Source organism: Macrobrachium rosenbergii, chromosome 43 (genome assembly GCF_040412425.1).
Source record: "Macrobrachium rosenbergii isolate ZJJX-2024 chromosome 43, ASM4041242v1, whole genome shotgun sequence".
Lineage (NCBI taxonomy): Eukaryota > Metazoa > Arthropoda > Malacostraca > Decapoda > Palaemonidae > Macrobrachium > Macrobrachium rosenbergii.
Genome location: NC_089783.1, coordinates 14,156,782 through 14,170,283, shown reverse-complemented (window position 1 = coordinate 14,170,283; position 13,502 = coordinate 14,156,782). Strand labels below are relative to the sequence as shown.

Genomic DNA, 13,502 nt, shown 5'->3' with positions numbered 1-13,502 from the left:
CCTCAAGAAGGATCCATGGGGCAGAAAATAAATCCCCCATCCCTCCTCAGAGGTTCAAATTCCCACAAAAATGGGAACTCGGGCAAGCCCCTAACTTGCCATTATTGCAAGAAAACGGGGCATTCCTCCGAACAGTGCCGGAACAAGAAACCGGCTCCTCTCTCTCCCGGAAAACTGACAAATAACTCGCCTGCGCCCTCCACAGGGGCAGCGCGGAAAGACTTTAGCCAGACCTTTTGCACGGCGTGCAAGGTTTATGGCCACTCTCCCGCATGGGCAAAATGCCCACGCAATAATAAATCAAATACTCCCACCGTCGCCTTGGCCGTCACAGATCCCCAGTCATTAGGCCCTCCCGCCGAAGGGCCTGTATACGTGACTCCTCCACGAGGTAGCCACGCGCGCCGAGTCACTGCATTCGAGGACTCGGGAGCGCAAATCTCCCTCATCCGAAGGGACAGAGTTCCCTACGGAGCTATCGTCAATAGACGAAAACTCGTCACGATCGAGGGAATAAATCAATTTAAAATGATACTCCCTACGGTCCAATTGAGAGTCACAAGACCTCACCAATCCAAAATTTGCAATCTTGCAGTAGCAAGCCATCTCCCCGGAGGCTATGACGTCATCCTGGGACAGGACTTTCAGTCCCCACCGAAATCACGACAATCTAGGGGTCCCCATTCCCCGAATCATTCGCGGGCGCGAGTAATCCTCCCCGCTTATCCCTCAGCCAAGACTGGCGCCCCCTGGGTACCAGAAGGACGTGCAGTCCCCACCAGTGCCCCCTGAGTACGATGTACAGTGGCCCCCTCGATCGGTTCCCGATCCAATTCCAGTGCCCGGCCCTGCCTCAGTGCCAGTGCCAGGGCCCCAATCAAATCTCCCTTCAGGAGATGCCAAATTCCTGCCGGTGCCACTTGCATGCCCCGAGCAGGGCCAAGCTTTGTCCGTCCTGACCGACGAGCCCAAGAAACCTCTGATAGGGCCTGACGCTGCCCTAGTGCCAGCGCCAAAGCGCTACGCCGATCTCCATTCACGGGATCCAACTCAGGACCCCCTCTCTTCCCCCGGCCTGGCACCGCTACCAGCGTCGGTCAGAGAGACGGTTCCTCCCGACCACCGCGGAAGCTCACCTGCAGCTGCGGCCTCGCAACCCGTGCCTGAGCTGGTCAACGTTACCTGCGAGCCGCTCACGCCACCCCCGACCGCCTCCTCTCTGCCTCAGCCCGTCGCCGACGCAATTGCAAGTCAGGATTCTGCCATATCTCACTTGGCCGATGAACTACAAGAGCCGCGACGGATCATGGTAGAACCCGCACGGAACACTCCTGCGTCAGCTGTCGCATCAGCAGGCCCAGGTGGTACTCCGTGCCGCCCTCCGGTCGCGGGCCCTCCGCTTCCCTGGCCGAGGACGACTGTCCCATTAAGAAAGACTCGAGGCGAAATTACCACGGGCGTGGGAAATTCCAGGTAGTTTACAAAGAGCTCTAGAGCTCCCATGGCACCTGTGCCACCATTTCATCTTTCGAAGGTCTTGGCACCCCTAATCCAGAAGGGGATGTCAGGCCCTCCTCTATCTTCCTCCGTTCCTCAGGAACTTCTATTTCTTATCACCTTCTATTAATCTTCCCTTAAATTATCACCACAAGAGGCAATTAAATACGGGATACCATTCCCCACACAATGTATAAATCATTAAGAATAACAGAGTGAGAAGTGGCACGCCCTTGCGCCCATACCCTGGCACCGGGCGTGCGTGTCAGCCCCTCCTGAAGGAGTCGCGCCCTTCGGGTGCACTTTCCTCGCCCTGGGACTGAAGTGATAGTCCGGGCCGTAATTTATAGGCGAAGGAAAATAAATTCCCGCCTAACATAATAAAACCCTCACTCTTTTTCCCTTAGCTCCTCTGCCAATATCATTTACTTTCTTTTAGTCATTTAGTTATCTTTATTTTAATGAATCGCGAGTCATAAAACCTTGCCCTTGTGATTTAAATGCCCCTTTTGTAAGCTCTGAGGGACGTGTCCTGCCTTTCATATGCGGTCAAGTTTCATTCGTAACGTCTTGGTAATTTTCCTTTTGTTATTATTATCCCTTTTTCCCCTTCCATTATAAGACCCCACATCTTTTGTCTGCTCGCCCCGTCATAACATGGAGTACTCGAGTGGGCAGTGGACGCATAAAATTAGCGTAGTTTAAGGTTAGCGAATTAAAACCTCGCGAATACTCTCGCCCGCACACGACTGTCAAATTCCCGGTGTGTGGGTCATCCCTCAGCTCGCGTTGAACGATAGCTGAGCAAAGCACGTTAAAACGAAGATAAATTATCAATGCGAATTTGTATAGTCATTACAGTATCGCGTAAAAGGGGATGTCATTTACAAAAATAAACGCTGTTTTTCATTTACACAGCCTCTTCAAGGCAGATTGTACTAACCGCATGCATTTTATCTAAAATTAAGTAACCGTGTATTTTAATTCTTGAACAATAACCATTTCTTTTCATTTGTTGGCCATAGCCTCATATACGTGGTCCTATAATCTTAATTAATTCACAATTGTTCTAGTCACTTTATAAAGTTACAGTGGGTAACCAAATCTAAAGTAATTATTCTTTTGCAAGTGTTTAAATCACTTTGCGTTCTGTTAACGAAAATTGTCCCAATGTGTTATTAAAAGCAATGTCACAGCTTCATAAAACCCTTAGGAGTAAAGTTCATTGCAAGGCAGAATGTAGAGTAACGTAAAGCATTTGCCGCTCATTCTTGAATATCGATGTACACACCCGAAGGAGGTATGTACATCATCTTGTATGGGGAGGTATTATGATTAGCAAGAATTCGCTAGCAAATTGCCTCCCCCCCCCTCCTTTGTTGTTGTTGGTTGTTCATTTACTGCCAGCCGGCCGATCGATAGACCATCTGTCTATCGACTTAAAAACAAGGGTTAAAAGATTAAAGGCGCTCCCATTTTTGATAAAGATCTTTCCTTCGAGGCAAAAGTAATCTGGCTTGGGTGTTTCTCCTACAGGCCAAAACCTCCCCTGCGGGCAGCAGGTGCAATGAGTCAAAGCATCTGTGTTGGACGCCCCCCTGCCCCATAGGAGGGGATAAAAAGCAGAAACCCACGAGGTCGACACACACACGCGGGCTGGAAGATATGGAGTGAAGACGCCGTCAACACCTGGCCCCATCGATGCCCTTGCATCCTAACCACGTGGCCCTTTCCAAAGTATACTTTTCCTCGTGCCCTTCGACCGTATTCCTCGAGCCCACACGCCATTGCTTGGAGTTTCGAGGAGTCCCCATCGCCTTGCCCCTTTACGGAAGCCCTTGCATCTCACCACGTGGAAGAAACTCGTCCTCGGAAATCGCAAGTCATCCACGGACCGCCTTCACGCGCCCTCGGAAAATCTGCTAAGGTAAAGTGCCCTGAAGAGCCCCATTTCAGTCACGCTTTTGTCTCGTAATATTTTCTTAAAGAGAAAGCCAGAAATCTCCCTTGTCTAATGTCCGTGCGCCTCTTGCATCGGCAGTATTAATTCTTTATTACTCCTTTGGCACCCTCAGTGCAGCTTCGAATTCATTATTCTTTTGTCTATTTTCATTACTGGCGTATAATGTGCATATCTCTCATTTCAGAGGGATCCTATCGTGGAAGCTTCTCGGACTGTGGCTGGAATTCCCCAGTTTCATTCAATCTACTGAGTTCCTCTTTCCGCATTACTAATGTCATTTATGTAAATACACTACTTTAAATGTGCCCCACGTGTTTTACGTAATATTTCCCTCAGTAACCAAAGCCCTATGCTCATATGAAATTCTCCTTTGTTTTCCTCCTTTTTTTACGTTTTCCTGCACCCACGAAGTCAGAATCACAAGGCTAAATTACCTTAAATTGTTGCTATCTGTCTCACAGAGCATATTTCAAACTAAAACCACGGAAAAACGTAAATATATATATATATATATATATATATATATATATATATATATATATATATATATATATATATATATATATATATATATATATATATATATATATATATGTATATATATAGTATTCCAGAGCTTGGACCAAGCTACCCTCATTATAGATCCTTATATAGGGGCTTCTAAAACTTTGGTAAAGGTACCGTCATCTTGGTTACTTATGAAGGGGCCTTCCAAAGCTTGGAGCAGGGTACTTTAATTCCGGATACTTATCCATGGCCTTCCAAATTTTGGGCAAATTACCTTCATGTTCGGTAGAGAAGGGATATCAAAAGCTTGGACCAAGGTACCATTATTCTTGATACTTACAAGGGTCCCCTCATAAGCTTGGAACTGAGTGCATTAATCATAAATAATTACAGTGTATAGGGGCTTTCCTTGGCATGGGCCAAGGTACCTTCAATCTGGGTACCTATATAGGGGCCATCCAAGGCCTGGACCAAGGTACCTTTACATTCAATACATATATAGGGATCTAATAAAGCTTGTAAGGGCCTTCCAAGGATTAGACTAAAGAATATTCACTCTGGATATTTACATAGGGACTTTACAAAATTGGGCAAGATGCTGTCCTTCTTGGTAATTTATAGGTTTTTCCAAAGCTTGGGTTTAGATACTTTCGTTTTGTATATTTATGTAAGGACCTTCAAGAGCTTGGGCCATGATACCTTGGCTTTGGATACTAATAAAGAGGTCTACAAAAGCCTGGATACTAATAAAGAGGTCTACAAAAGCCTGGACCATATTTTCAGTATGATTACTTATATAGGGACCTTCCAAAGCTTGGCAAGGTACCTTCATTCCGTATATTTATAGAGTGACTTTCCAAAGCTTCAACCAAGGTACCATTATTCTGTGTACATACATGGCCCTTCCAAAGTTCCTTAATTCTGGAATACTAATAATGGAATTTTCCAAATCATGGACCAGGATACCTTCATTCCAGAGCTTGGACCAAGGTACTTTCATTATGGATACATATAGAGGACCTTCCAAAGCTGGGACCAAGGTATTTTCATTAAGGATATTTATATAGGGGTCTTCCAAAGCCTGGACCAGGGTACCTTCTTTGTGGATACTTTTATAGGAACTTTCCAAAACTTGAGCCAAGGCATCTTCATTCTGGATGCTTAAATACGGGCCTTCCAAAGCTTTCATCAGGGTATATTAATTCTGAATATTTAAAGAGGGGCCTTCCAAAGATTGGATCAAGGTGCTTTCATTCTTGATACATATAAAAGAGACTTCCAGAGGTAGGACAGGGTGCCTTTCCTCTGGATACTTGTTCAGTAATAGGGACTTTACAGAGACTGGGCCAGGGTACTTTGAGGATGAAAATTATACAAGCCTTCCAAAGGTTGGCCTAAGGTACCTTCCTTTATTCTGGATGCTTATTTAGGGACCCACCAAAGCTTGGTGCAATGTACCTTCATTCTGGATAATTATATAGTGGCCTTCCCAAGATTGGGACAAGTACCTTCATTCTGGATACTTATAGGGGGACTCCCAAATTTGTGTGTCTAGGTACTTTCTAGTGTCTTAGATGGAGGCCTTGCCAAGCCAGGGAAAAGTCACCTTCATGCTGGATTCTTATATAGAGGCTTTACAAAACTTTTGCAAGGGTACCTTTATTTTAAATACTTGTATAAGGGGCTTTCCAAAGCTTGAGCCAAGGTACCTTCTTTCTGGTTTCTTATATAGGGACCTCCAAACTTTAGAACAAGATTCCTTTATTCTGGGTGCTTATAAAGGGACTTTTCAGAGCCTGGACCAAGGTACCTTTGTATTTGCAAAATGGATTCTTATAGAAGGACATCCCAGGCTTTGGATTAAGTTATTTATATTCCAAATACTTATGAAAGGACCCTCTGTAGCCTGGGCTGAGGCACTTTCATTCTGAATACTTATATAGGGCTTCCAGAATATGGATCATGGTACCTTTATTCTGGATATTTATATTGGGTCCTTCCAAACTTTAGCTATGGTACCTTCATTCTGGAAAGGCTTTCAAAAGGTTGGGGAAAGAAATCTTTCTTTTGGATACATATAGAGGGCCCCCCAAAACTTGAACCATGACTACCATCATTCTGGATACTTATATAGGTTCCTTCCAGAGCCTGGAGCAGGGCAACTTTCCTCTGGGTACTTTGATAGAGTCTGCAGAATCTTTGGCCATGTTACCTTCATTCTTGATACTTATGTAGGGGTCTCCCAAAGGTGCCTTCATTCTGGATACTTACATAGGGCCATCCAAAGTTTGGATCTGGAGACCTCAGTGATACAGGGTCCTTCCAAAGCTTTCCCAAAGGTACTATTATTCTGTGTACTTAAATAAAAACCTTCCAAAGTGGATGAAGGTAGCCTCATTCTGGGTATTTATGTAGAGGTCTCCCAAAGCTTTGGCCAAGGCATACTCATTTTGGTTCTTTTATTAGGGTGGTCCCAATCTTGGTCCAAAGTACTTTTAATCTGGGTACTTTTAGAGGCCTTCCAAAGCTTTGTCCAAGATAGATTCTTTCTGAATATTTATATAGGGATCTGTGGTGAGATGCTGGTCTCAGGATGGACAACATAAAGTCTACATATGGAGACCATTACCGCTAGTGTATCATTTGTGCACACAGAAATAATGAGTACTGTATATTGATACTCACTCCATTAGGTGTACAGAGGTTTGTAGTACAGTTCTCACTTTCTTAAATCCTGTTTTGAGTATATTCTTCCAAGTTTAGAAAAGATCTTGCATTCTTTTATTATAGAATGTTTTGTAATGCAATTTGTTAACATACAACAGATTGCATTACAAAACATTCTGTAATAAAAGAATGCAAGATCTAAAGACATCCTTTAATGTTACTTCCCTGTTTATTTCCTCCTGTAGCAAAATTTTCTAATGCATTTTGCTATTATGTGATATGCTATGTACTGAATACTGTGATTAAAACTGTTATCCACTTAAATGTGAAACCTTTTCTTTTTTGCCAAAGTATTTCTCAGTCCATAGGAAACTGGTTGAAGATACTTGTCGACTTCATAATTTTTTTTAATTATTGCAGACGGAATGTTGAATAATATAAAGACAGGGGAACCATTTGTGTTTGTTGTACGAGAAGATGATCAAACCTACAATCAAAAGCATTATGAAGCACTGGGAGAGGTAATGCATTTTCTTTTTTCCCAAAGTATGATTTTTTTTTCCACTTTTTTTATATTGATATTAAGTTTGTCGATGATAAATTTCTAAAAACAATCTATTACAAAAGAGATTTTAATTTTGGAATACTAGGATTGCCTGATTTTTACTCTTAACACACCACTTAATATGACATATCGGCAATTTTTGGATTTGCAAATATTTTTATGGTTGGTAGGGACTTTATCTTGAATTGGCAACTTTTTGTTAGTAAACTGATTGATGATAAACTTCCTACGTGGTTGATGAAGAAACAGGTCTCAAGTCCAGGTTTACATGTGTTGCTTGTGATTTGTATATTTTAGTGCTTATAAGTTTTTGTTCCTGTTATGTTATTATATTTATTATGTTATGTACATGCACACATATAGAGTTTGTGCATTTCTGTTCATCGTCTTTTTTTTTTACTTAATGTGCCATTTTCCATTCATGATTATTTTTTATTTTCATTATAATTTTTCCAAGTATGAAATACATAGCTGAGTTACTTTTCTTTGGATTTTGAAGAAAATAAGAAAGGTAATGGCAATAAATAAAAACTAGTCTCTAATTTCTTTCGTAGGTTATAACAGAAGAAGTTTACAAACTTTTGGAGTCAGAATGCAACCTGAAAAGGAGCCCCATTCCAGTTGATGCCTCCAAGAATGAACCCAGCACATTCATATTTTTATCAGAGGATGCTCTTGAGAATGCTGATAGATTATTAATCCTCATCCATGGAAGCGGAGTTGTTCGCGCTGGGCAGTGGGCCCGAAGGTACGTTATAATCTGTTTTTTTATTTGTTTTTTTAAGGTAGTGAAGAATGTTCTCATTTTGTCTGTGAATTGCCTATATTGTAGAATCTTCAGAAGGTTTTGCAGGTTTCTCCTTGTTTCTAGGGTAGCTCTAGGATTTTTTCTTTTCACAGTTAAGGTTTGTTGAACACTGGTGTCCTTCATCTTGCAAAAAGTTCACTTTTATTTATGCGCTGTTTGTGGTATGCCCACTACCCACTGGAAAATTTTGTTGGAAGTTTTCTTTCTAGTTGTGTCTTCTGTATTGTTCAGTTACAAATTGGTTATGACAGGTATCTTACACCTCTTCGTAGTGTTATTCTCAATTGCTTTGTGTTTTCGTTTTTTGATATTACAAGGGCTTAGCTAGTGACATGTTCTTGTTATGATGATGGCAGTTATATATTACTATCACAATTTACTTCTAATATTTACCTTAAATGGTAAGAGTTGAGCTGTTAATTTGGTATATCATTCTTATTGTCAGATTATTCTAGATGTAAGAGATTAGAAAGTAATACAAGCACTCGTACATATAATCAATACAATACAAAACTTATGAGCTTATGAGCTTAGAATACAATTAGTAATCACCCTTCTACCTGAGGTAGAACTAAACTAACAGAATAACATTGCAATTCTTATACAGTATATAGCAATGCTTAAGATCTGAACATGTTCACAATACGAAATTTCCCGACCTAGTTACAAGTCTTGAGCTGTGGAGTTACAGAACACATCTTGCACTAACATACAAAACATACATGACAGTTCATACATGTGTATTTTTGGCATAAAATTTGCATGGTAATTTTTTTTTGTATTTTACACTGGGAAAATGATTTCTAACCCAATTCAGGAAAGAAAGCTTTTGGCTTAGTTTGAAATCACATCTGACAATGTTGGTTTTACAAAGTCCTAGTCAAGGATGGAGAATGATATCATATTGCCCTGACTATATTTTATATATTTTTTTACATTTTAGCTTGCACTTTACTATTTTCTCCCATCACATAAAATGTTTTTGAAACTTATTTTCAAATTTCAGATTGATAATCAATGAGAGTTTGGATTGGGGAACACAAATCCCATTCATTAAAGAAGCACAGAAGTTAGGCTATGGAATATTAGTCATGAACACAAACGACAATAGCTGCACAACTAAGGGCAGTCATAAAAGGCAGAAAATTAAGGTATGGAGATGTCAATGCTGATAAATTAAGATATTCTGGTATTTCTTTGTTCAAGTTTTTATCAAGCGTTCTCTCCTTTGAAACTTTCTGGGTCTTTATAGCTTTGTGTGTAGGCCTCCTCTTAGTCAAGAATAGACGCTGAAAGAGTTTCCAGTTCTCATTTTGTTTGTTTCCGTACCATATTCTCTCTGGTATAGAGTGTAATTGTTTTCTTCAAAGCTTAATTGATTTCTTCTCCTGCAGTAGTGAGTGAAGTTAATCACCTCTTTCTCTGCAAGGATTATTGCATCTCTCTCTTGGCATTCCATCGTCATTATGTCTTTAATAATTTAATGATTACCCTTATTTTCTCTCTGTCTGTTTGTCTGTCTCTCTTCTGTGTGTGTTTATGCGTGTCTTTCATTATAAAAGATGTTAAATGGAATTACTGTACATTAATCAGCACTCAGGAATACAAACATTCCAGAAGCTTATTCTTTCTATGTGGTACACCTGTACACGCAAAAGGGAGATGTTTGTATTAGGTGGGTGGCTGAAAACATCTAGGCTGGTGTATGCTACAATCACTAGAGGGTGGAACAAACAGTTCAGTATTTCGCAGTCTTGAGAAGTGCATAATTAAGCCTCTTATTTGCCTGGATACCATTTAGGGAAGGAAGGATGGAAATTTTGGGTTATGGCTAATTTCTGCAAAAAATCATTTTTGAATTTGCACATAAATGCAAGGCTTCCAAAAGAAAAAATAGGAAAAATGGAAAAGGAATGGAGGAACCCAAATTTAAACTTTATTCGTTAATGAAACAGTCGATATGGTTATTATGGAATTAGTAAGGATCTTGTAAAACAAAGAATGGGAAGCGAACAAAGCTTGAATTAGCATCAGAAAACTTAATCTTGTCCTACTTCAAATGTTGAGAATTACAGGAGTTGCAGTCTATAATTTGTAAATGGAACAAGTAAATTAACATTTTAAATTAAAAGACAATTACAACGTCATGGTTATGGTAGGCTTTTAATGGCTGTATATGGAATTGCTGTTCAAATGTAAGTTATGGGCGTTGGTTCCAGGGTACTGTGTAGGGTATTGTAAAAATTCGTTACTTAACAAATTTCAGTATTTATCGGGAGGAGCAGAGACTTTTTTTTACATATAATTAACCATTTTACCTACATATAACCATACAAAGGCCCTTAAATTTGGATTAAAACCTCAGGTATGGAACACCTGTCTAGGATTAAGTCAGGTAGTTGGATAAAGTAAGGCGAGGCTAAGGATTTCTAACAGTCATTATTTTTTTTTTTTTATAGTTGTATTATACTGATTCGAGGATGTTTCTGGCCACAAAATTTTTACTTCTTGTAGTGCCGCTTCTATCAGACCAATCAATCCTGTGTGATTTTTCCCTTAGGTACACAAAAACACCTCAATTATTTTGGCGAGTTCCAATTGAATATTTATGCTGATTTACTAAGATTTGATAACTTATCTGTCTGGCCCAAATAAAATGTCCATACATGGGATATTATGAACTCATTCCAGCCGTTATATGAATCCTAATGTAATTTTTGTGTGTGTTAGGCTTTGTACGAATTGCACGGCTTTTATTAAATAAGCATTTATTTATTTTTGTCGAGGAGTTTCCACCAATTTGTTTAGCCTACGCCTATTTCGAAGGTTATATATTTCCAGAATTATGGCTTTTTTGAAGAGACTCTCTCACTGTTTGTTACATGTTATTCTGCATGATTTTTAGTAAAGTTTATGGGTTAAGTTGTCAGTTCAGTAATTATAATTCTCCATTTGCTCTTCATATTGACCTTTATAAAATTAACGATTCTTATGGTTGATTATTCGTAGCAGTTAATATGTGTGTGCAATGCGTTTTTATATGTAATTTCATGGTAATCAAAATGTATTTTTGTTTTAAGTCATCAATAAGTTAGGAGACTTAACAAGATTTAACATACATTAGGTACCTGTCGAGTGGCGTTTTCTTTATTGAGTTAAAGGTACGTTTTCTATGAAATTTTTTTTGGGCATACTTTCCTACACGATTTACGAGTGCTTTTTGTGTGTGTCTCCGGAAAACAAAATAGAATACCATTTTGTAAATGACTTCAGAATGCTGGCAAGAAAACTTATAACAACTAAGTAAAAGATGATGAAAAGTTATGGTGATAGACTACCAAAGTTTTATCTGAGATTATGCAATGAAGTTATTACAGTTAAGGGAGATGCATTTGATAATTCGAGTAAATTTTTGGTATAAATACTCTTTTGCTAGATGTTACATATACAGTTCATGTTAAGAGGGAACAGATCAGTGGAAATTATAAGGTGAAGAATAATTTAAGTAAAGTAAATATATATCCTGTAGAAAACAAGGTAGCGAAATGAAAAATTAAAGAGGTGAGGTACATAAATTTACTAAGCTAAATTAAAGGTAACATAAAAATTATGATAAAATCACTAATAGAACACACACACAGTATATATATATATATATATATATATATATATATATATATATATATATATATATATATATATATATATATATATATAAACCATCATTATAAGTATGTCCATATTGAATTGAGGTCATAACCGAGATTACACAAGCTCAACTTTGATATGGCTTGAAATTACGACTTCTTAATATGGATACAGAGTAGTTTAAGATTTTCCCTTTTCCCCCTTTATTGCAGTATTTAAAATTTTATAAACTTCTCATGCTCTTCCTAGGAACTAGCAATTCAAGGCTGGCCCAAGCTGCCTCATTTGGAACAGAAACTCATATGATTGTTTCCTTGCGCCGGTTTGATATGTTTTGAGTTTGGATTATATTTGTGCTGAAACTTGACTCTTACTCTGTATATTCTGCTGATTTGCTTGACACTCTTCTTAGTATAAATCCTTATCTTGATTTTTCTATTCATTTGTGCGCATAAGAGAATTAGAGAAGTTAGATTCTAGTTGCAAGGTTCGATTATCTGTTCAGGAGTACTAAGCTTTTACAGGGAAGAAATTGGGGTTGCAATATAGGTGCTTATTACAGTACGAGCTGCGCTGGAAACTGGCGCTGCCCGTCATTCTCCCTATCATCCCGACCCCCTACCAACCCTGCACCCACCCGGTGCGTACATGCAGGTTTGCGGGAGGAGGGTGGATGTGTCATGTCTCCCTTCCCTTCCGGATCCCCCACCAACCCTTCCCCCACCCGGGCTGACAACGAGGCTCGGCCTCACGCGAGGTGAGAGCTCATTCACTCTTATTTAACTGGAACTTTTGATTATGATCCCATTATTCCAGTGGTTGCATCAACCCTCTCCCATTTAATTCAACTTTTCCCGTTTGATTTCATAATCTTTGCTGCTTTCTTTTTCCTTCTCTGTTTTGCGACATCTGAATTTAGTTTCAAGAGATCCGTAATTGGATGTCAGTTTTGTTTCGGTTCTTTTGCTGACATATTTTCGTTGTCAAATGCTAAATTTTTAACCTGTAAACATAGGTGACCACAAAATTCCATTCTCTCTCTCTCTGTCTCTGTCTCTGTCTTTCTCTCACACACACACACACACACACACTATATATATATATATATATATATATATATATATATATATATATACAGTATATATATATATATTATATATATATATATATATATATATATATATATATATATATATATATATATATATATATATATATACTTTCACTATATTGAAATCTAAGGAAAGAAAAACAGCTACAATGAATATTAGAACAAGAATCAGAGTGAGACCAGTAGACAGACAGATTGCGAAAGACAGCCTTACAGAATTAAAAAGTTTATGGTAGATGTACTGACAGTACGAAACGTCTCATGGGGACGCGAAGGCCAAAATAGATGTTTAAGTCTAATGCTGACAGACAGGCAGTTTTAAATTCTGAAGTAGCAAGACAGACCAGGTGTTAGAACCAAATTTATACAAAAGGACAGTCAGAATTGACAAATTCAGATATCACAGGGTGGCTTAGATAGACGAGAGTCCATTTTAAGCTTCAAAGCAAGTCTACTCATAGCCGTGATGCGCATGCGTGCCTAAGGATCTCCTGTCATATGATATTATGGGTTTGTATGTTAAAAAAAATACAAATTTATGCTTTAATTTGTTATTTTTTGCTTAATTTTCTTATTTTCCCATATAACAGGGTAGCTCCTCCCCAGAAGAACACGCCCGCTACGTATGGAAGAAGTTTGTGCACAAAGCAAAAGCCAAACACATTGCCCTCATTGCCCACAGTTACGGCGGCTGCGTCACCACAGAGCTGGTAAGACCCTAACCAGTGGTATATGT

At 39.2% G+C, this 13,502-nt stretch overlaps 1 protein-coding gene across 2 annotated transcripts in view; it reads left to right on the top strand.

The window, feature by feature from the left end:
- LOC136828583 (cotranscriptional regulator ARB2A) overlaps nt 1–13,502 on the top strand; it is a 323,128-nt gene that overhangs the window by 235,890 nt on the left and 73,736 nt on the right. For both annotated transcript variants that reach the window (XM_067086591.1, XM_067086590.1), the window contains 4 exons: nt 7,055–7,155; nt 7,754–7,947; nt 9,014–9,158; nt 13,357–13,476. In XM_067086591.1, the coding sequence (XP_066942692.1) occupies nt 7,055–7,155; nt 7,754–7,947; nt 9,014–9,158; nt 13,357–13,476 (560 nt within the window). The remainder of the gene's footprint in view (nt 1–7,054; nt 7,156–7,753; nt 7,948–9,013; nt 9,159–13,356; nt 13,477–13,502) is intronic.